We start from the raw sequence: 24,497 nt of genomic DNA on the forward strand, positions 1-24,497 counted from the left end.
TATGAATGTGCCTATTAATAGAGCTTTAAAATATGTGAAGCATAAATTGACAGGATTAAAGGGAAGAACAAAAAATTCACAGTCAGAGATATTTTCATCAATTGTAGAACGATGAAAAATCCAAATTGTCTTTCTTTTTCTAGGAAATTTCAGCCTCTTCAAATTATTAGAATAACTGATAAAGTTAGTTGAATTCCTTCCACTGTATTAATTCATGATAGCCTGCCTTCTCTCTTATGCTTTTCCTTTCCTTATTTTTGCTGGCTAAAATTTCTCTTTATTCTGCCCAGTTCTGCCCCTTGCCTTAACATAAATGTTCTCAAGTATTTTTCTATTTCACTACTGTTTACTTTCCTATTCATAATGGTCATCATTAATCTTAGAGTTCTCTATTAAGGTATCACAATTATATAATCCACGTGGTCCCCATCAAGATGGCTCACCTGCTACCCCCAGTCGAGATGAGTCCTTCAGAACACCTGCACGTCCCTTCTTTTCTCCATATGCCCCACCCATAAACAGTATCCCCGTAGTGGATGTTCTCACACATCTCCTTTCTCACATACCCTCTTCCACAACACCTAGATTTTTCTAAGACTGTTTAAAATTCTTTTTTTTTTTTTTTTTTGAGACAGAGTCTCATTCTGTTGCCCGGGCTAGAGTGCCATGGCATCAGCCTCACTCACAGCAACCTCAAACTCCTGGGCTCAAGCGATCCTCCTGCCTCAGCCTCCCGAGTAGCTGGGACTACAGGCATGCACCACCATGCCTGGCTAATTCTTTTATATATGTATTTTTAGTTGTCTGGCCAATTTATTTCTATTTTTTTTAGCAGAGATGGGGTCTTGCTCTTGCTCAGGCTGGTCTCAAACTCCCGAGCTCAAACAATCCTCCCTCCTCTGCCTCCCAGAGTGCTAGGATTACCGGCGTGAGCCACCACCACGCCCAGCCATAAAATTCTTGATTTCACTATTATTAAATATTTTCTTTTACAGAAGTGGTTCTCGACATTGGTAAAATGTTAAATTCACCTGGGAGCTCCTTGACTGCAGATTTTGTCTTAAGTGATCTTGGATGTAGCCTTGGCGTTTTACAGCTTTACCAGCTCCCCAGGGCCTCTAATGTGCAGCCGGGGTGAGGTGCACTGCCAGCATCCAACATTCTCTCTGCCCCTCTTGGGTGAGAACAGCTCCCCGGGGGCCTCCCAGGACCCCCGGCAACTTGCACTCACTGCTCTGCCCAGGGACAGACCCCTCTGTTGGCCACTGCTGGGACTCAGGGGCACGATGAGGTGAAGCGAGAGGGCTCTGTCTTCCAGGATGCTCCAAATCAGTGCCCGGGCCCCCCTCCCGCAGCCGGAACACACCAACTGGGGGCATGGAGGACCCTGAGAGCCACTCCCACCTTTGGCAGGTATTTGGGCCTTGATGTCCTTCTTCAAACCAACTGTTTTTGCTTTCTATCTTTCAGGGATTCTTCCATAGTTCCTGGTCCTCAGGCAGTACCCTTTCTGGTTTTCCTGCGCAGTCATAGGACAAGGGGCTGGAGGGGGAGGCTGAAGCAGAGGCTTCATCTGGAAGACGCTCTGGCATCTCTTAAATTATCAGCTGTCTTCTGTCTGGTCTTTTGTTCCTTCTGGAGCTCCTATTATCCACACATCAGGTCTCCTGCACCTGACTTCCATACTCTTGCCTTTCACGCACAGTTTCTGTTTCTTTGTGTTTTGTTTCATGTTTGATGTATTTCTCCCTCTGGTCTTCTTGAACCATAATGAGGGCCTCAGTGGTGTCCATTCTCTCTGTTCCTCATCTTGTGGGTTTTGTTTGTTTGCTTGTTGCTGTTCCTTTTCTGGGGGCAGGGCACAGAGAGCAAGTTTATTTAGTGAACGCTGCTGGCAAACATCCTCCAAGAGAGACAAGATGGGAAAGGTGCTGTGACAAGAGAGCCTTCAGGGCCAGATACAGAGTCTCGCACAGGGCTCTGCGGACAGGGGGAATGTCCTCACCAGTGGGCACCATAAAAATGAGCTCTTCATAGTTGATACAACCATTGGCATCCTCGTGCCCTGCCACCAGCATCTCCACCGCTTCCTCTGTCGTCTTCTCACCCAGTGTGACAAGGATGTGCCAGACTTCAACACCCATGACAATGCCAATCCCATCCTTGTCAAATCCCCGGAAACCTTCAACATAATCCCCATAGGTGCCCTGGTCCCCATCCTTGGCCACGGTCTGCAGCATGGGCAAGAAGTGCTCGGAGTCCAACACCTTTGCGTTCATCTCATCACTCTTGAGGTCCCCCAGGACCTTTGGCACCTCGGCATTGGTGGGGTTGTAGCCCAGGGCCCTCCCCGTGTCCCCACGCTGGCTGTACAGGATCTTGTCATCACCTGTTCAAACAGCTGGGAGGCCTCCTTGAATTCTGTAGTTTGGTCCTCGGTGAAGTCACACGCCTTGGCCGCTGAGCCTTGGGGAAACCCAATCCTGCAGTAAATGGCCCATCTCGTCGTTTGAAATTAGAAAATTCCTGAACGTCTTTTTGTGCTCCAAATTCATATCTTTTATGGCTCTCATCAAATGTTCCTCCACGCCTCCCTCTGCTTCTTCCTTTCGCAGTCCTCCAAGTGAAGAAACCTGTCATCTGTTCAGTCTGGGCTTGCTCCTGCGGGGTCCTGGGAAATGCTGCACTTGCTTAAATATTTCACTGTTACCCAAAGTTGCTTTCAACAGGAATTGCTAATCATACCACAAAAGAGTATCCAAACTTTTAATCACAAGTCATTTTTGGCCAAAACTTAAATTATCCAGATATCTTATTTCTGTCTTATTCGTCAGACTGGGATGTGTTCTAAGCGAGAATTCATCTTCCAACAGAGGAAGCTACCATGACTCCAGTAGAAGGATCTGAAATCTCTTCGGGGCAATGCTGGTACGACTGTTGAGAATGCAGCCACTTCCTGAGGTGGCTCCCACGAGGACTCACTGGGATGTGCAAATTCTGGCACTAAAGAGTCACACACCAACAGCAGTCTGTAAATATCATGCTTTAACACTATTATGCCCGTATGTATCTCTACCAACTAGGAGGAAATCTAATTACATATTAATATATAACTGAATATTTCCCATTGGTTTTTTAGTAATATTCCCCCAACTACAATGACACATAAAAAGACATAAATCTGGCTGAGTGTGGTGGCTCATGCCTGTAATACCAACCCTTTGGGAGGCCCAGGCAGGAGAATCACTTAAGGGCAGGAGTTTGAGACCAGCCTGGGCAACACAGCAAGACCCTGTCTCTACAGAACATTTTTTTTTTTTTTTTAATTAGCCAGGTGTGGTGGCACTGGCATGTAGTCCTAGCTACTTGGGAGGCTGAGGTAGAAGGATAGCTTGAGCCCAGGAGTTCAAGGCTGCAGTGAGCTTTGATCACACCACTGCACTCCAACCTGGGAGACAGAGCAAGACTCTGTCTCTAAAGAAAAAAAAAGAAGACATTGATCTCAGTGCTGCTTTGCCTGATATTAGACAATAATAGTTTAGGTTAGCAGTCATAACTTCAGTTGTTTTTGTGCTAACTTGATCATACCTCTACTTCTTTAATGTCAGTCTAGCATGTTCTAGCACAGTGCTTTTCAATGGGGGACTCCCATTACCTACTCGTATAGTTTTATTAATATATAGTTGTTGAGGACCTACTGAATCTTGTTACCGTACACTTAGAATATTCATGGTATATTATGTCTCTGAATAATGATGTTATATCAAGATTTTTCCTGTGTATTCATTTATTTATGTAAATTAGATATGTTTGCTGTATTCTTTGACAATAGGCTTAATGATTATGTTTATAAATAATTTGTCTCAAACTTTTTTGGACTGACTTTATTGTCTTGTTTTGCACGCCACAGAAATGACCAAATTGTCTCACCAGGGACATTTTTCTTGTGATAACTCTCATCAAGTCTTTCACTTTTGAAAAGTGTCAGTAATTAATAAACCACACGCATTTTAGACTCAATTCGTCATCAACAGATATTTTTGTTAGCTTGTTTTACTTTGATGCTTCCCTGAAAGTTTTCTGCAATCAGCTACAGGCCAGAATGCTTCATCTTCCATGGAGAATGGCTGCTCAGAGCCCTGCAGGAAACGATTATATGCCAGATACTTTGGGGTGCAGCTTCCTGATGGCATTGCTTGAAGAACTTTGAGATCATACCAGTGGAGTGAGTAGAAATTTCCAGAACTTTAGTGGAGAGAAGCAGATGGGTTCATGAGACTAGTACCCCAAGAATTTACTACATAAGACTAAATGAATTGGTGAGGGACGGCAGTTGTTTTTGTTTGGAATATTGTTGATGTTATTTTAATGTCCTATTTTCTGGATATATAAGGAAGTCCTTTGTCTCTCCTCTTAAGCTATTTATACATCATAACAATGTAGTAGATTGTGCTTTTTTTGAATTGAAATGAAACATTTGGAAATGACATGTTATTCTCCCTGCCTCACCCCTCCAGAATTCAAAAATTCTTATTGAATCTGTTTATGAATTGGGATATATATTTTATTTTTATGGCAATATAGTTATTTTCATAGCATCAGTAAGAATCTACCTTCTTTCTTGGCAGGGCATAATTGAAAACACTGGTTATATAACCAAGGTCTTGCCTGGAACATCGTATTAAGAATGATGTGCGTTTAATCAGATATGACCAGATGCTTTTAAAGAACTCAGGTTGACCTTACGGAGCCAGTGCTTAGTTACAAAGCTCTCCTGGGAAAACAGGCTGGGCCTTGGGCCTGGTATAGCCTGCCTAAGACAAGAAAAATTTTCTAAAGCAATAATGCTTCTTATGATGCTTAATGTCATCTTATAAGCATACATCTTCCACATAATTGTCAAGTCCTATTTTTAGCTTGAGTGAGATTAATTTTCCTTGCTGACACTTCTCCACGATGTTGTTTACTACAATATGACACTGCGACAAGTTATACTGTTTCCATAAATCAGGTGTCTGTCTTTTCAAAGGATACTTGAAGTACTTTCCCCTTGGGCACATGCATAAACACCTACAAACCCAAGCAACGCTGACAGCACCAAAGGTTCTAGCACAGACGGTGCTGCTAATTAGTGGGGTATCTTTGCACTAATCACTTAAGCTCCTTAGCCTTTGAATTCCTCCTCTGGGCAGAGTAAATCTGGACTAGGTGGCCTCTCAGGTCTCTCCAGGCCAGGTTTTATAAACCCATGGCCATCCCTTTCTTCCACATAAGGAGAATTTTATGCAATATGATGACGCCTAAGGACAAATCAGGGTAGAATCTAAAAATTGAGATTAGGCATTAAAAGAAAAATGGGATAAGATGAGATATAGCAGATGCTGAAATAAATTTACATGTATTAGTACGGATAGATCTCAAAACATTATGTTGGTTTGTTTTTTTTTTTAAAAAAGCAAGTTACTTTAAACAAACCTATCTCAGTTTAAAGAATAGTATTTAATATCTCCTGAGTGTTGCACTGACTTTGATATCTCAGTTAATTATTGCCTCCAGTTTCAGAGTTGAACACCTGCTATGAGTTACGAACTGTATTTGGCGCTGAGGATGTAGACGTGAGAGATACCGTTCTAGGTGCCGTATCTTATCTCTAACAACCTTCTACATTGCTGAGTTAGAGGTTTTGTAAAACGTAAATCACTCTACACTCACTTTTTCCCATCAATTCTTGTTGCCAAGAATAGAAGTCCAGACACATACGGCCCTTTGCAATGTCGGTCCTGCTAATTTTCCTGGCCTCACCTCTTGTCTTTACCCCTCCTCTACCCTGGGTTCTACTGAAACCTCTGCATCCCGGCCAAAGGATGACTTCACCAAATGGACCATCCTCTCATAAATTTCACGGCCTTCACATGTTAATCCATTTTCCCCTGGTGTCGTTACTGTCTTGTTTCACTTGCTTAGCTCCTACTAGATCTTCAAATACCAAGTGAGATATCGACTCTTAGGAGAACTAATCCTAACTAAGGCCTGACATTGGTGGTCCATCTTCATACTCACATACACAATTATTCTATCTACTGTAGGGTGATAACATCCATCTATCCCTCTGGACCATAAAATTCCTCCAATCAGTGTCTGACCAGTATATGTTCATATAAATTATCTTGAAAGAATAAACCATTAAATAAATTGCCCTAAGAAGTTGATGGTCATATTTCTCTCTTCATTTTATAGCTGAGAAAACATTAAAGATCTTGCCTCCAAATCCAGGATCAGTAAGTAAAGCATATAAGGTTTTCTGACTAAATCAGATGTTCTCTTCCACTGGAGTTCCTCTCCATTTCATGCTGAAGAAGAGATTACAGACGGGGAGGAGTCCAGGACTACCAAAGCCCCAGTGAGAAGAGAGGTGAATCTGTGGTTCGTGATAGTCTATCTACCAGCATACAGCACTTCTCAGGGAAAATGCTAGAGAAGGAATCTAGGAAATGGGATGCCCCTACACATGGAATGGCAAGCCATTGTCCTGAAGAGATAAGAATGGCAGTATCTATGTCAATCAACTTCCATCAGTTTATTTTATTTTATTTTATCTTATTTTTTATTTTTGAAAATATGAGATTGGTCCTGGACACTTTGCACATTAGAATAGAAATTCATCTATTCTATCTTTTCCACGGAGTCTCTAAAGTCCTTTTTATTTCCCTTTAAAACTTAAAGCAGCTTTAGACACTGGTAACTTTGGACAGAGCCATTTGGTGTCTGTGTGTCCTCTGCCTTGAAATAAGTTTGAGTTGTTTTCTTCTCCATTAAGAGCAATTCTCTTCAAGCTTTTGCCTAGGACATTTTAAGGGCTAAATAATAACAGGATAGGCAATAGATCATTGGCATATGCTTATCACCCAATATTTTTCCAGTTCTTCATTATAAAAATTTTAAAAACATAGAAAAGTTAAAAGAATGAATCACATAGATTCAACACTCGCTAACATTTTTCGTATGTCTCATGAAACTTCACCCTTAAATAATCCAGTTCCTAAAAACAAAAGCATTCTTACATAACTCCACTATTTTTATCACATCTAAGAAAATGAACAATAATTCCCTAATGTCATCTAATATCCAGGTCCTTTCCAAATTTCCTCAATTACCTGCAATAAATGTCTTACAATTACTTTTTTCAAGACTTGGATTCTCTTAAAATTTATTCATTGCATTTGGTTCTCATATCTCTTCAGCCTATTTTACTCTAGAACAGTTTCAGCTCTTTTTATTTTTATTTTTTAGATTACCCAGTTTATTAGTTTAAATATTGCAGAAGTTTAGAAAATAGTCGTTACATATACGACATTTACACTATTGAGGGGCAGAAATTTGAGGAAATGAAGTGGGAAGGGTCCATTGTAACCATACAATTATAGTCACAGAAAAGGGCCCATTCTGGCATTCATCTGGTTAGACAGTCTTTCGCTCTTTATAATGATCTCTCTTGAGCACTTGTGATGTACTATGAACTGGCATTCTCAACAAGAAATAAGCATGAAGGTGTTGTTAGAGTGGGGTCGCAAGACGTGATTTACCGAAGGTGCAATGGCCCAATAGGGTTACATGGAATACTGATATTGAAAACAGAGACCTTTAATAATATCTGTAGAAAATGAGTACACATTTCAATAGCACTTCTCTATTATTTTTGGTTATAAAATGTTTTATACAGCAAACAATGTGCACAAACATATTATTCTACATACAAGCATATAGACTGACATACACCAAGAAACACACAGGTATAAACTGCAAGGAAAGTATAACCAAACAATACCTATTCTCACTCTAGGAAGTAGACATTTCCTATTCTATTCAATTGCATTTTATTTTATTTTTTTTTTTAAAGAGAAGTTGGGAGGGATGAGACTTTCTATTAGAAATACTATGGCTTTGCAGAATAAGAAAATTCCAGCAGTTTTTAATATTTAAACAATGGACACATGGATAATTCTTTTGTAAGTCCCTGTTTAAAAATAACTGGATTTAGAGAGAATATAACATGAAACAGTGAAGTCACTGAAATGTAATGACTGTCTTTCCAGGAAACTTGTAAAACATTCCAAGACCATGGCAAAGGAAGGGAAAAATCTGAGGGATTAGGGACTCAGTGAAGTTTGGTTATAGAAAACTTATTCTGTTATCATGGTTACTTTTGCTCATATTTTTTGACTGTGGCCTTCCTGACTAAAACACCAAAGTTTATTTGTTATAATTTATTATTATATCAGATATCCTACATTGACCATTTACTAGAGATGGCAACTTTCAGCAAGCAGTTAGACATGTTCTCATATAATGCACTCCATATCCCAATAAGACACAATATTCTATAATCTCATTTTATAGCTAGACGAGTTAAGTAAATATTATCAAAATGAATCAATAGGTTATTAGGAATTTCAAGAACATGACCTTTTATTATTTCTTGTGTATATTGCATTTATTTATTTGTCATGACATCGAATGGTTTAAGAGTCTAGGTTAGTTATCGTGCAGAATGGTCCCAATTTTTATTTTGTCTGGTTTTTTTCTTTGTGGTATCATTTAACTTGTTCCTCTTTCTCTGTGTTTTTTACAGACTAACTTAGAACTAAAGACTGGATTAGATTCGGGTTAAATGTTTTGGGAAGAACACCTGACAGGTGAGACTATATATAACACTTCGCGTTTACAACACCCCGGGCAGCACATGACATCAGTGAGTCCCACTAGTAGTGATGTGGGGTTTGGCTACTTTGTATGGATTGTAATCAACAGATCTCTTTGTTATAAAGATCAGTTTCCCCTTTGAATTTAGCAAACAATATTGGCAGGGGAGGGTAATATTTTACCATAGGAAATTTATCCAATTCCCCCAAAACCAAATTCACCTAATGCCTTTACGAGTAGTTTTGTTGTCTATTGGTTATCTATGCTGCAACTAGTGATTACATTGGCATTTGCAAAAGGGTTTTGTTTTAATTCTATCACTTCTTTGATATTTGATTGTGAAAAAGAGTTTTCTCTCAACAACCAGGGATGAATTATAGCTTCTTGTTTAAAAGGCAGAAAATGTTTGGATCTTCTCTTATTAATTTCAGAATAAAATTTGGGGTGATAGTTATCTCCATATATGGCAAATGAGTTTTTTCAATTTATGGTAGACTTAAGGATAGATAGGTTTTCTATAAATGTGCTACCTCTGAACACAAGAGTAAAGAGGATATTGGATTAATAGAAAACATTGAATTCAAATTCTAGGTCCCAAGCTTATGAGCCCTGTGACCTGGAGCAATCAACTTAAACTTTTCTGGCCTCACTATTCATCTAGCAATATATTTTATTTGACATCCATTAAATGCTGTTTTATGAGTCATATCTTTCCAATGGCTAGAATTCCATTTGGAGCCTCCCAGAATCTATTAAGTCACAAACCCTCTAGGAGTTTGCTGCTGCTGCTGCCGCTGCCGCTGCTGTTTGGAAAGATTAATAAAACTTCTATGTCTTCCCCAAAAAAAACAAGTTGCATAACATTCCATAGAATATGATAACAATTAGGCATTAAAAACACAAAGCAGGCCAGGCTGGTGGCTCACGCCTGTAATCCCAGTACTCTGGGAGGCAGAGGCGGAAGGATCGCTTGAGGTCAGGAGTTCAAGACCAGCCTGAGCAAGAGTGAGACCCCATCTGTACAAAAAAAAAAAAAAATAGAAAAATTAGCTGGCATGGTGGCGTGCATGCCTGTAGTCCCAGCTACCATGGCTGAGGTGGGAGGATCACTTGAGCCCAGGAGTCTGAGGTTGCTGTGAGCTAGGCTGATGCCACAGCACTCTAGTCAGCAACAGAGTGAGACTCTGTCTCAAAAAAAACAAAACAACAACAACAAAAAAAAAAAAACACAAAACAACATGGTGTCTTGCTTATGGAGGAAAGAGAGAGAGAGATAACAAATCCATAATGTTGGTGGCCTCCAGGCAGGGAAAGAAACAGGAGTGGGAAAGGGAACTAAGTGAGCTTACAATTTCTCTGTAATGTTTGAATTCTTTTTTTTTTTTTTTTATGTCTCTCCTGTTTTATTTGTGCTGTATTCTTTTTGCTGCTTTTTGTTAAATTATCTATTACATGGTGGCCAAGATATACCACCTTAAATTTTTTTTTTTTATTTCATCTTATTGTTATGGGGGATACAAAATTGCAGGTTACATAAGTTGCCCATGTACCGCCTTTCCCCCCAAGTCAGAGCTCCAGGCGTGTCTGTTCCCCAGATAGAGCACGTTGCACCCATCATGTAGGTATATATCCCTCCCTTTACCACCCCCCTTCCCGAGTCAGCACCTTCAAGCGTTACCATTCCCCAAACGGTGCACAATGCACTCTGTAATGTTTGAATTCTTTAAGGAAAGCAAATCTGACCACATTCGTTCTGGAGACGCATATACATGAATATCAGTTAAATGAGTCTCAAGTACAGTGGTTGTTAAACAGAAGTGAGCATCAGAAGCAACTAAAGAATTTTTTCTAAATTTAGATCCCTGGCCCTCTTCCTCGGTAACTCAGGGTCAGTAAGTTTGGAGTAAAAATTCAAGCATCTGAATTTTTAAAAATTATCTGAGAGATTTTGAAGCACAGCAGCTATAGTAATACTGAAAATAAAATTAAAAGATACACGAATGCTCATAGTAGCATTATTCATAATGGCTCAAAAATAGAAACAACCCAAATGCTCATCAACTAATAGATGGATAAATAAAATGTGATATACCCATCCATGCAGTGGATATTACTCTGCCCTAACAAAGAAAGAAGAACTGACACATGGTACAACATGGATGACCTTGAAAATATTGTGCTAAATGAAGGCAGCTAGTTGCAAAGGACCACATATTGTATAATTCCATTTACACATATTAAATGCCCAGAGGAGGCAAATCTCTAAAGAAAGAAAGCATTTTAGTAGTTCTCCAGGGCTGGGGGAATGGCTGGATTAGGGGATGACAGCTAAGGGGTAATGGGTTTCTTTTTGGGGTGACAAAAATATTTTGGAAGTAGATAGTGATGATTGTTGCACAACTCTATGAATATACTAATAGCCATTGAATTGTATGTTCTAAATGCATAAATTGTATGGTGTAGGAATTATATTCCAATAGATCTGTTTTTTAAAAAAAGAACAAAAAATTAAACAAAAGTGGCTAATTTAATCTCAAATTACATAACTAAAAAATAAATTAGGTACAATTAACAGACACATGGAAAGAACTTAATGGAAGAATAGGGGATGATACTTCCTTTTCAAAAAGATTGAGGTCATTGAAAAATAAGGGCAGTTTCTAGTTAATCTTGGGAAACTGAACACAGATACTTGCTTTGGCTGCTTACCCGGACCCGGCTGACAAAACAGTAAAGACATTAAAAAGAAAAGGATAAACCTATAAGGACATAGAGAACAGGCAAGAAGGCTATTGCACAAAAAGAATGTCCACAAAATTTCAAAGTCAGGAAAGGGAACAGTTGAGTAATGATTGACTTAACCAGGAAAATTCTGAAACCCCTATTGCTTACAAAGAGGATGTGGGAAAAGAAAAAGCAGGTAACTGTCTCCTCCTAAATAAGTAGTTTTAGTCTCTGCAGGAGTTAAACCAGAGGGAATCTGACCAGCTGAAGTGGGGAGCCACACTGAGAACAAGGGGTCTCTATGAGAAGTCCACATTGGGAAAGGAAAAACTGGCCTATCTCCTTTTCCATTTGCTTTCCCACATGCTCCTAGCAGCCAGATTTACTGCCTGCTTACCACCACCACCACCATTACCATCACTTACCACCACCACCACCACCAGCAGCACCACCACCATTACCATCACTTACCATCACCACCATCACTTACCACCACCAACAACAACAGCAACACCACCACCACCATCACCACCACCACAATTACCATCACTTACCACCACCACCATCACTTACCACCACCACCACTTATCAGCAGCACCACCATCATCACCACCACCATTACCATCACTTACCATCACCACCATCACTTACCACCACCACCACCAGCAGCAGCACCTCCACCACCACCACCATCACCACCACCACCATTACCATCACTTACCACCACTACCATCACTTACCACCACCACCATGACTTACCACCACCACCACTTACCACCACCACCACCCCCCCACCACCATTACCATCACTTACCACCACCATCACCACCACCACCATCACTTACCACCACCACCAACAACAACAACACCGCCATCACCACCACTGCCATCACCATCACCACCACCACCATTACCATCACTTACCACCACCATTACCATCACTTACCACCACCATTACCATCACTTACCACCACCATCACCACCACCAGCACCACCATAACTGCTACCACCACCGCCACCATTACCATCACTTACCACTGCCACCATCACTTACCACCACCACCACCCCCCCACCACCATTTCCATCACTTACCACCACCATCACCACCACCATCACCACCACAACCACCAACACCAACACCACCACCATCACCACCATCACCACTACCACACCACCACCACCAACACCAACACCATCACCATCACCACACCACCAACACCAACACCATCACCACCACCACACCACCACCACCATCACCACCACCACCATCACTTACCATCACTACCATCACCATCACTACCACCATCACCATCACCACCACCATCACCCCAAGATATGGAAGATTTCTCTCTAAGGAAACTCACCTAAACCAGTAGGAAAAGCCCACAGTTCAGGATCCCTAAAAAAAAAGCCAGTGTTTCATCTTTACATTTTCCTATGGTGAAGCCCACCACACCCATGGACACAGGGCTTCTAATCAACTTTTTAGTACTCTTAGATACAAACAGTCAAGGGTCACCAGACATCTGAGGGAAACATCTTACATAAAAATAAAAAGCAAAGCAAACAGAGAAAAAGGATACTTAAAGAAAAACAGAGAATGCAATGAGTTGAAGAAGATATTAAAAAAACCAATACTTAATAAACTCAGAGTCAAGAAAAATAATGAACCATATAACAAGAATGGAAGCTATTTAATAAAAAAATTCAGAGATACAAAAAAGAGCTTTAGAAGTACAAATATGATAGGATAGATGGGGGAAAAAAACCAATAGAGGGAAGATAAAGTAGAAAGTTGAGGAAATATGCAAGAAATTAGAAAAAGACAAAAATATGGAAAATGGGGGGGAGATAAAATTAGAGAATTAATAGTCCAGGAGGTCTAACATTTAAATAATAAGAATTCCAAAAAGGAAAAACAAAGGAAAGGAAAAGGAAATGAATACCCATAGAAATAGTCTTCCAATATTTCATTCACCAGAACCAAGGAATGTGACTTTCCAGGTTAAAAGGTCCCAGCAAATACCCAGCATAAATTATGAAGAAAGACCTACACCAGCCCCTCAACATTCAAAACAAAAAAAGAGACTCCTAAAATCTCCCAAAATTGGGAAAAACAAAAGTAGGCAGACAGAAAAGACCGGGAGACAGACTGGCATCAGATTTCTCAAGAGCAACTATGGGAGCGGGAAGACAGCATGGAGCGGCACTTTTTTCACAGCTCTGAGGCACAATAGTGTCCCACCTGGAATTCTGCACCTAAGCAAACTGTAAACAAAAGGAGGGAAAACAAGACATTTGCTGACACTCCACGTTAGAGCAGGCCTGCTGTTTTCATAATAATCCTTGTAGGACGACTTGACCTTTCCAGTATCATACACGTAATAATTTGATAAAAATTAACTTCTTAATATCCAAAAAACAATCTTTTCATAGAGAAATGAAAAGACTCATTGTTAGGAGAAATAAGTTCAAGAGAGCTACTGAGCAACATGGTGACTATAATAAATAACAATGTACTGTATTTTGAAAATCACTAAGAGATTTTAAGTGTTCTCATCACAAAAAATGATAAGGATGTGAGGAAATACAATTAGCTCAATTCAGTCAATCCACAATGTATACTTATTTCAAAACATCATGTTGTACATGATAAATATACAGTATTTTTATTTATCAATAAAAAATAATAAAATATCAAACAAAAAAGAAAAAATACACATTGAGTTACAAAGATGCACTCAAGACAGAAATTCACACCAAATTCTCTCTTCCTAGCATAGTAAAATCAGAAATAACTTTCTAAAATAGAATTGAATGATCCCAAGACCAAGGAGATTAAACAGGCTCATCTCTGGAAAGTACAGGGAAGCCTGTCCATGGCAGTGCAGCGGGATAAATACCGTAATCCTTTCAGAAAGCAATTTGGGGGCACATTTCAAATCCATAAAAATATTCGTGCATATCTGTCTCACTGAAGGAGCTATTGGGAATTTATACTATGGAAATACTCCAAAATAAAGAATACTATTTCTTCGTGACAATCAGTGCAGTTGTTTATAATACAAAATGATGAGCAACCAAAGGTTCAAAAATATAAGCACAGTAAAGAAAAATTATGGCACATCAACTTGATAGAATATCATACAAACTGTTTAGATGCCCAATATGAAACTATCACAGCATAAACACGCTTATGATACAATAGTGAATAACAATTAAAAATATAGGAATCACTAATTAGGATACATCAAGGTGACAGAGTATTAGACAAACGTTTTAAAGGATCATTATGAAGACTATAGCCACATTTTTAAAAATCCTAATGTTACAGGAAAAGAAATGAAGAAAATAACACATTTCCTACCACCTTCTCTCCCTTCTGTTGACTGGGACTCTCAGTGAAGAGGGTAGCTCTAAGAATGTCACCTATGAAAGGTCTAAGAAAAGCTCTCATTTCAAAGCTTTGCCACATTATTATTGACCAGGGACAAAAAAGTCCCTTTTGTTTAGAAACCCCTTCATGGGCCTTTGTAAAAACTGGACCCTCCCACTACCCACACTGGTCTGGGGTCTGGAGGGACGGGATGAGAAGCAGTAGGAATGTGAGAGATGACTGAGAGAGAGAGACTTTGGGTTAAGAAAAGAGGTGAGAGAATTCTCTAGAAGGTAAGCAGAAGAGAGGAAGCCAGGCGACCGGCAGCAAGCAGGACTAAAATGACTCTGCCAAAATGTCCAACGGTGGGGAAGGAGCAGGGAGCTTTTATAAACAATGATGCCTCCCATTTCTCTCCCCTTCACAGGAAGGTCCCCCCAAACAGCCGTCCATGCACGGTCCCTCCAAGCCACTAGCAGTCCCCCTTAGACCTCTCTGTCTAGACCACATTGCCTCTGTCTCCGCCACTCCTCAGAAACTATTTTGGTCACAGCCACCAATGACCTCCATGTTGTCAAAGCCCATGGTCACATTTTTGCCCTCATCTGACTCGATCACGGCAGCATTTGACACAACTAACCTCACCCTCTTCTGTGAAGAGCCAAGCCTCTCCAGGGCTTCTCCCCATCATGCATTTCTGGGCTCCTCCTGCCTCTCGGACTCCCCACCTTCACCTCCTCAGCAGGTTTCTACTTATCCTCCCTGAACTTTAAGCTTGAAGCTCGCTGCCCCGGCTCCTTGTTCTCAGCTCTCTCATGATTTGGTTCCATGCACTTCCCACGACTTTTACTCTATCCACGTGCTTGTGGCTTCCACATGTGCATCTCCAACCAGACGTCACTGAGACGCAGATCAACACGCAATCGCCTACCTCGCTGCTTCACTCAATACCTCACTCAAGCTGCGTATCCTCCCGTAAGCTTGGTCCTCCATCAGCACAATTTCTATCATTGATTCCACCCCTACCCACCTACAATCCGTCAGCAAGTCTTAGCAATTCTTGTGAATCAAACAAATGTGTACACAAGTTCAAATTCACAGTATTGGCATAATTCTCTAATTTTACACAAAGTCAAAGATCAGACAACACTGGAGGAAAAAAAGCCTCATGAAATCCACCTTGTTCTTGAATTTAGATCTTACTTGCCCCCTTTGTATCAGACCAAAATGCAAAGTTTAGTTCATTTTGAATAGAAACAATTAACATAGGAGCATATATCATGATGAAATTAACCAACATAAAGTTATATGAGAAGTCAATTCATAACAAAATAATTTCATAAACACAAACTGGGAGCTTATTTTTTTACATATTTAATTAAAGCACTTAAGATTATTGAATGTTATGATATTTCTTAACTTAGGTATTGTAAAATTGATTATAACAAGGTAAAAACAGCAAAAATATGAAATGCATAATTTTGGAACTTTTTTAGAAAAAACTCTACATTATCTCTATATGTAAGACTTCATCAGAATAGGGAATGTATTAAAACCATGTTAATTCAAAGATCATTTATTAAAGTGTCTTGGATGCTAACTTCTACCTTCATTTATTATAACCTGTACTGAAGCTCAGTGAAGCATTTGAGCTTACCTTTGAGCCTGGAGGGGGAGCCAAACCAAGGAACGAATAAATAATATTCTCTTCTTTTGCAGAGAAGAAAGAGTCAAAATCCTTAAAACAAAGAAAAAGAAAAGTTTAAACCCATTGCACACTTGTGAGCCAGTCTATTTACCCAAACTGATCTTTTTTACTTATGAGTCATTAAGTTAGGAGCTAACGGAAAAGGTTATACCAGTTTGCTTTGTCAATGATGATAAACCCCAAAAGTTAAGAAATCTGTGAACTTGACATTTGCTTTTGTGCACTTTCATTGTGCCTGTACAGCACAGGGAGAGCTCACACGAACACACACAAAACTGCTCGTGCATAGGAATTGCTCACAAACCCAAATACAGTGAATAGCTGTCCCAAACATTCCACATCCTTAGCTGCTTTACCTATGATTTGGCCTTGTAGATTTGGAGCCCAGCCAGCCGAGACTGAGGCAACACAGGATGTCCCTACTGTCACTACAGCAGCTGGAAGGGCCAGACTCATCTCTGCCCTTCTGATAGGAGGGGCCACAAGATTGTGAGGGGACATGTTAACTCTAGCTCTTTCTAGGAAGAGATCATTCCAATCTCACACAAACTCTTCTAAGGAGCATGAATTAGGGTCTGGGCCGGCACAGTGACTCACGCCTGTAATCCTAGCACTCAGGGAGGCTGAGGCAGGCGGATTGTTTGAGCTCAGGAGTCCGAGACCAGCCTGAGCAAGAGTGAGAACCCGTCTCTACTAAAATAGAATGAAATTATATGGATAATTAAAAATATATATAGAAAAAATTAGCCAGGCATGGTGGTGCATGCCTGTAGTCCCCCCTACTTGGGAGGCTGAGGCAGGAGGATCGCTTGAGCCCAGGAGTTTGAGGTTGCTGTGACCTAGGCTGACGCCATGGCACTCTAGCCAGGGCAACAGAGTGAGACTCTGTCTCAAAAAATAAATAAATAAATTAGGGTCTGACCAAGAGACAAAAGTCACACAGTGATTTAAACATGGAAAGTTTAATATGAAGAGTTTTGCTGATAGGAATAATAGCAACAATAAAGGAATAAGGAGAACACTAAGGACTCCCCTAGGGCCAAGGGAGAGCAGCTGGGGAAGGAGTAAACTTGGAAGAGGGAGGACCCTTTCCCAAGTCTAGGATTCAGACCTTGCAGGAGAAGGCGTGATTGCAGCCCAAACCACTGTGAGAAGTCCACTGGGTTTTCCTGGGCCAGAGCTGGTCTTAAGACACTGGGCAAACCAGAAACAGCCTTGTGGGTACAGGTGGGCCAAGGCTGGTGAGCTAGCACACAGTGGGAGTCAGGGCTTCGGGAGCCCACTGGTCGGCCAGGTGGTGGGAGGCCTGGGGTGTCCGGTGTCCACATCAGATGGACCACGATGAGGTCACCAGGCTGGCGCTAGGACTGCAAGCTCTCCGAGGGGCTTTATGCTCTGGGCATGTGATGGAGGTAAAGCACCACAGGATATCACACACACATCACATGATAGGAAGAAGAAGCAAAAACACAGCTACTGGGGAATCGGGAGGAAAAGTCCCTTCTTCCTGCAGTGTCCCTCCAGCTGACAAAACTGGACACTGTGCTCACTGCAAAGGAGAAATGCTTAGGGATCCAGCTCCACTGTCACAGGGGAGGTAGTGACAGATGGGACTGTGGCTGAGAGGCAATGAGTTGATAAATGGCACACAAAGAATAGAAAAAGAAGTAGTATTACTAAAACTGATTTAACAAGGCCTACCTACCTACTCTGGATACTAAAATTAGAGAACAAAAAATTGATCTCATTTGGTCTCTTTCATACCCATAGAATCCTAAATAAAATATTAGCAGACCAAATCCAGCAATATATAAAAAGTTAATATATTACAACCAAGTTGGGCTTCTCCCAGAAACAAAACGATGACTTAACACCAGAAAAATCAATAAATAAAACTTACTACATTTATAGATTAAAGAAGCAAAATTATTTGTTTAGCTTAACAGGTACACAAATGTTCATTGAACATCTATTCATAATTTTTTAATGAATTTTTTTACTAAACTATGAAACTAACCTGATAAAAAGAAGCTACACAAAACTTTAGCAAATGTCACACCTAATGGGAAAATATTGAAAATACTATACTTAAAATGAAAAACAAGACAAGGTCACCTATTATCATTTCTGTTCAGTATTGCTCTAAAAGCCCTCATGAGGGCAGTAACTCAAGAAAAGACGACAGAGAGATGTTGTAAAGGAAGAAACAAAACCATCCTTAAATAATTTATATATTTATATTGATATATCTCCCCAAATAGCCTACAGATACATTATTTTAATTAATAAGAGTTTAGCAAGGTTACCGGACATGAATATTAATATGAAATGTTATTTTATATCAGTAAAAATCAGGGAGAAAATTGTAACTTGAAAAAAAGAGACAGCATAAAAAAATGTGAAATGCCTCCAAAAAAAAATGACAAAACACATATAGAGAAAATGTAAAGATTATAGACCTAAATAAATGATGCTATAGACATATCCTTAGATTGGACATCCCATCTCCATAGAAAACATACCTTAAAGATGCTAATTTTTCCCAAATTGATCTACAGATTCAATATTTTTTCTCAAAATTTCAGCAGGCATTTTTGAAGAACCAAGTAAGATAATTAATCTAAAATGGAAAGACAAACAGCTAAAAATAACCAAGAGGAAGCAGAAGAAGATCATTACAAAGCTGTGATCATACAGTGTGATACTGTACACAAACAGAGAGACAGGCAGACATGGTGTCCAGAAATAAACCCACACACGATACGCAAATGATCACCACAGAGCTGGTGTTGTAGTGTCAACCCAAACAACCACAACAGGCTTTCTAAAAGAAAATGATACTTATTTGGGAACAGGGCATTGTAACAGGGATACCTTTGCCACAGTAAACTGTGTGCGTATTCAGGGAGGTAAAGGAAGACAAAGGTTTTTAAAAGAAAAATGAGGAGGATCATGTAATTTTTTGAGATAATTATCCTTGGCCACAAGGATCAACAAGGGTGATGCCAGTCCAGGAACAAACAGGCAGCTGCTGGGCAGATGTCCTCGCAGACATATGTTTTGGGTAAGGTTGTGGTGGCCTTTATGTGAGGCTGTGGTTTTTGCAGGGTCTTTTGTGATCATTTTATCAGGCACACAAGCATGAGGACCCTCTCTTCATAGCCTTCCTGGCTCTATTTGTCAGAGGCTTTCTTAACACAAGTGACTCCACTTTGATTCTGACAATTTTCGCAGCAGTCCAATGGAGAAAAGATGGACTACTTAATGAATGTGGATGAGACAGCTGGTTATCCATTTTTTTTTCTAGATTGAAATTACGTCTTTACCTTTATGTCATATTGTTCACTAACAAAATATTAATTTTAGGTCCATTAAAGAAGTAAATGTGTGTGAAGCCAAAACTATAAAAATTTTAGAAGACAGAAGAAGAGAATATATTTTTTATTTCAGGTTAGAGAAGAATAAAAAAATCAATCATGAACTGAGAAAAGATATCTGCAACACATACAATCAACAAAAGTTTAGTACCTTCTACACTGTATAAAGAACCCTTGCAGATCACAAGGAAAAGGCAAAAACTTAACAGAAAAATGTGCAAAAAATATACAAAGAAGACATATAAACAAAACATGGAGAGCCACTTACTGTCATTAGTAATCAGGGAAATGCAACTTAAAGGCCACGGTGAGTTACCATTTCGCATGCCCGGGGTTCACCAAATGTCAAAGTTGGATAATGCCGAATGTTGGTGAAGATGTGAAACACAGAAAACTCTCACCCACTACTGGTGGGAGTGCAAACTGGTAGAACATTTAGGAAAACACTTTGTATTATTTATTAAAGCTCAACATGTCCATAGCTATGGCCACGCAATTCCACGCCTACTAATTAATACAAAACCGAGAGAAACTCACATGTCACCAGACCTGTTGAGATCATTTGTTTAGCAGCAATGTTCGTAACAGTCAAAAACAAAAAACCACACAATGGGCCTTTCCGGAGCATTGAAAATGAACAAACTATGAACAACACTAATTCACATGGATATATCTTTAATATACATGGGTAAAATAAGCAAGTCAAAGAGGAAGACATAGTGTATGAATCCATTTATGTAAAATTCAAAAATAGGCAAAGCAAGATATTGTTTAGGTATATATACATGGGAGATAAGAGAAAAAGAAGGAGATGGTAAACACAAAATTCCCTATAATGATCGTCTCTGGGGCAGAGGGAGGGGATATGAGAAGGGCAAGGGCGCAGGTGGCTTCTAAATTCCTGGTACCAGTACACTGTACTTCTAACACTGTTCACTATATCATTCCTCCTTAAACTATATATTTTTATCATATATGGCATGTTTCAAAATAAATTGAGAACATAGAATAGTTTGTTCAGTAACATCAATGTGTTGAGAAGCCCTCTCCCTTCCCCTGCGCCCACCCCCCAGATTGGGTTTGCATCCTGTGCATCCGTACAGCCCTGAATGCCCACAGATGCTTTTTCTCTGCTGAGTGGGCGCCTCTCTGTTGAACGGTCAAGGTTCCCTTTAGCTGTGTTCGGGCCAGGCTGTGTTGGTCCCAGGCAGGATCCCATCATTTTACCTGGGCTAAAATGCACAGATTCCTACTTGTCATCGACAGACGTGTCGGCTACTTCCAGTTCCTATTCTTCTGCCAGGTAGGTAGCCTGGCCTTGCCTGTGCCCGGCTTCCTGTCTGGTGTCTCCTTTCTCCATCTAGCAGTCACCTGCCATGGCTCTTGGGATGATATCCTCATCTGTTCTGCCTAGAGCAGCAGGAGTTCAAGCTGGCAGGGACACGAGGGTCCTAAGACTACCCCCGACCTCCAGTCCTCTCACTGCCCTAGTGCAGAGAAATCTGCTGCTTGTCTCTGAGGTCTCCTCCCAGGTGCGGCCATCATCAGGTACGGCACGTGGCTGACCATTCAAGAGTCCTCAGAAACCAGTGCGATGACGAAATATTAGTTATATACATCAAACATTTTGATCATGTGGAAAGGGACATTGACTGACTATCCAAATTTATACCATTTTAAACCTGACACATCCTTCAGAACTTTTGAGTGTCCTTTTAAAATCTGAGCCTATAGGACACATAATCATTTTTACCTACTTTCTGGAAACAAAGCCCTCTTGAATGCACTTTTGTTAAGTGCATCTACAGACTGCAGAAAAGCAAATTTAGCAAAGCTGCTCATAAGATAAACTACGAATGCCTTTCTGAAGGTAGGAAAGATTTAAAAAAATAGTTAAACATAAAATTATTTGTATACTCATTTCATTAGATTCATATCTGTAATAGGAAAATATATCCTAAAAATACAAGTCATTATTTGAGAAACCTTGTCTTTCTCTTCCACAATTAAAATGAAAAAAAGAATTGCTAGATCACAGCAAAATGGGATAAGAGATGCCTTTGACATTTCATTTTTATAGCAGAAAATAACTGTAGCACTTTCATCCTAGGATTTAACCTAGCTGGAAAGCTACATACTTCAATATTGTCTCTACTGTAACTAGCCTAAATTTAAAAGAATTATTAAAATAAGCAAAAGAAAGATATTTAAAATACTATTTTTTGATCCTTTTGTAGTTCATGAGCAGGATGATTGGGTTTTCACGCGCATGCACAAGCTGTGCCTCCCTCAATCCTTATTACATCGGCACATTACCCGTCTGACTTGAAAGAAAAAAAAATAGAATAAAAAACTATTTTCACTGGAAAAGTACTAGAAGAAAACATGAGATGATTCTTTTGGTAATTTTAGAGTGCAGAAAGCTTTTCTAAACAAGATTCAGAGTGCAGGAACCATAAACAGAAAAGATTAATAAATTTGTCTACACAAAAAAGTTCTGTATTGAAAAAAAATCCCTGTTAATTTTTTTTTTTTTAATAGAGACAGGGTCTCACTCTGTTGCCTATACTGGAGTACAACAGCCCAATCATCGCTCACTGTAACCTCCAACTCCTGGGCTCAAAGGATCCTCCCACCTTAGCCTCCCAAGTGGCTAGTACGACAGGCACACACCACCATGCCCAGCTAACTTTTTAAAAAATTTTTTTAGAGATGGGGTCTCAATATGCTGCCCCGACTGGTCTCAAACTCCTAGTCTCAAACAATCCTCCTGCCTTGGCCTCCCAAAGTGCTATGATTACAGGCATGAGCCACTGTGCCCAGCCAAAAATCCCATTTAAAAGCCAAAACACAAATAAGAAATGCGGGGAAAATATTTGCAAGATCTATGGTAGACAAAGGGCTACCTTCCTTCATAGGAAAAGAATCTTACAAACTAATAAACATTACCTATAACCCAACACAAAAATGACAAAGAATTATGTATAGGCAGGTCACAGAAAAAACAGATAGCTTATAAACATAGTTTAAAATGATGTTCAACCTCACCCATAAAGAAAGAAGTCTAAGTCAAAGCAATGAAAATTTATGTTTCATCTAACAGATTGGCAAAGATCCAAAAGTGTGCTACACACGGTGTCATCAAAGTCACAAGGAACTAACCACTCTCAAACTCGGTCGATGGAAATGTAAATTGGCACAACTGCAACTGAGGGCCATTTGTCAAGATCAGTCAAAATGTGGTGGCTCTTGCCTGTAATCCTAGCACCCTGGGAGTCTGAGACAGGAGGATGGCTTAAGCTCAGGAGTTTGAGGTTGCGGTGAGCTATGATGAGCCCACTGCACTCTACCCAGGCAACAGAGTGAGACTCTGTCTCATTAAAAAAAAAAAAAAAGTGAGATGCATATGTACTTTAACTCAGCACATCTTCAGGAACTTATCCTACGATATCACACATACACTAATACTGGATACAAAGATCTGTGTGCATAAAGATGACTTCTGCAGCTTTGTTTTTAATGATGAGAGGCTGAAAACAACCTGAACGTTCTCCTCTAAAAGACTAAGACAAAAAAATTATGTCACATAGGATGGAACATTTGCAGCCATTAAAATAAGGGGCACGTGCAGCTATGCAGTGATCTCTGAGATGCGGTTATCAAGCGAACAAAACAGAGTGTATATAGTACGCTCCCCATTTGTTAAGTGATAGTCAATTGTAAATCTACATAGAAAATTTCTGGAAAGACAAAGAAGAAACTGCCAACATCGGTTGGCCTCAGAGTATGACCAGCTACGTAACTTGCCAAGACCAACTCGAAATGAAAACACGGGGCCCTTTGTTCGAAAATTGTTCAGAATTGCAAAGTGGCAACGGAAGAGTATTAAGCCAAGTACAGGAGCCCCTTGCCCATGGAGCCCTGTGTGACATTCCAGGTCACAGCCTACGGAACCAGCCCAGCTGCAGGGAAGGCAGCTAGAGTGACAGGGGTTAGAAATGGCAGGGGAATAATTTCCACTGGAGACCATTTTGAGTCACTTTAATTTTCCAGTGGGTGCATGTGTTAATTTTTCAGTTACTAAAAAAGAAACTATATTATAAAAAATAAAATAGAAATTCCTTACCACCACCATTACCACCCCCAAAAATTCCTATTATCATTTTCTTTACCCAACAAGAGCCACAATTCTTAGAAATATGGTCAGGTGGAGGTGAGATAGGGAAACGGCAGGCCCTGCTCATAAAGAGTCATAAGACCCAAGGCAAGGTCTCTGATAAGACAGGAGAAGGCAGAGAAACCTGCCAAAACCAGCCAGAAGCCAGATGGCCACGAAAAACCGCAGTTACCCTCATTACTTATTATATGGTAGTCACAATGCATCAGCACGCTCAAAGAAACTCCCACCAGCACCACGACAGTTTACAAATGCCATGGCAACACCTAGAAGTTTCCCTATATGGTTCAAAAAGAGGAGGAACCCTCGGTTCTGGAATCTCCCCACCCCTTTCCCAGAAATCCTGTGAATAATCTTTCCTCCACTTAACATAAAATTAAATAGAAGAAACAAAATAAGACCCCAGCAACTCACCAAGTGCTACTCTCCGTTGC

At 40.1% G+C, this 24,497-nt stretch overlaps 1 protein-coding gene, 1 non-coding gene and 1 pseudogene across 3 annotated transcripts in view; 1 reads left to right on the forward strand and 2 right to left on the reverse strand.

Annotated features, from left to right (window-relative positions):
• Positions 1-24,497, reverse strand: part of SH3BGR (SH3 domain binding glutamate rich protein) — a 53,994-nt gene that overhangs the window by 20,565 nt on the left and 8,932 nt on the right. For both annotated transcript variants that reach the window (XM_069474942.1, XM_069474941.1), the window contains exon 3: positions 16,459-16,539. In XM_069474942.1, the coding sequence (XP_069331043.1) occupies positions 16,459-16,539 (81 nt within the window). The remainder of the gene's footprint in view (positions 1-16,458; positions 16,540-24,497) is intronic.
• Positions 1,875-12,583, reverse strand: LOC138387718 (myosin light polypeptide 6-like; annotated as a pseudogene).
• Positions 22,112-22,212, forward strand: LOC138388622 (small nucleolar RNA U13). Its single transcript, XR_011234157.1, has one exon. It is a non-coding gene; the product is annotated as a small nucleolar RNA U13 (small nucleolar RNA).

This window comes from Eulemur rufifrons, chromosome 7 (assembly GCF_041146395.1).
Source record: "Eulemur rufifrons isolate Redbay chromosome 7, OSU_ERuf_1, whole genome shotgun sequence".
In the NCBI taxonomy this organism is placed as follows: domain Eukaryota; kingdom Metazoa; phylum Chordata; class Mammalia; order Primates; family Lemuridae; genus Eulemur; species Eulemur rufifrons.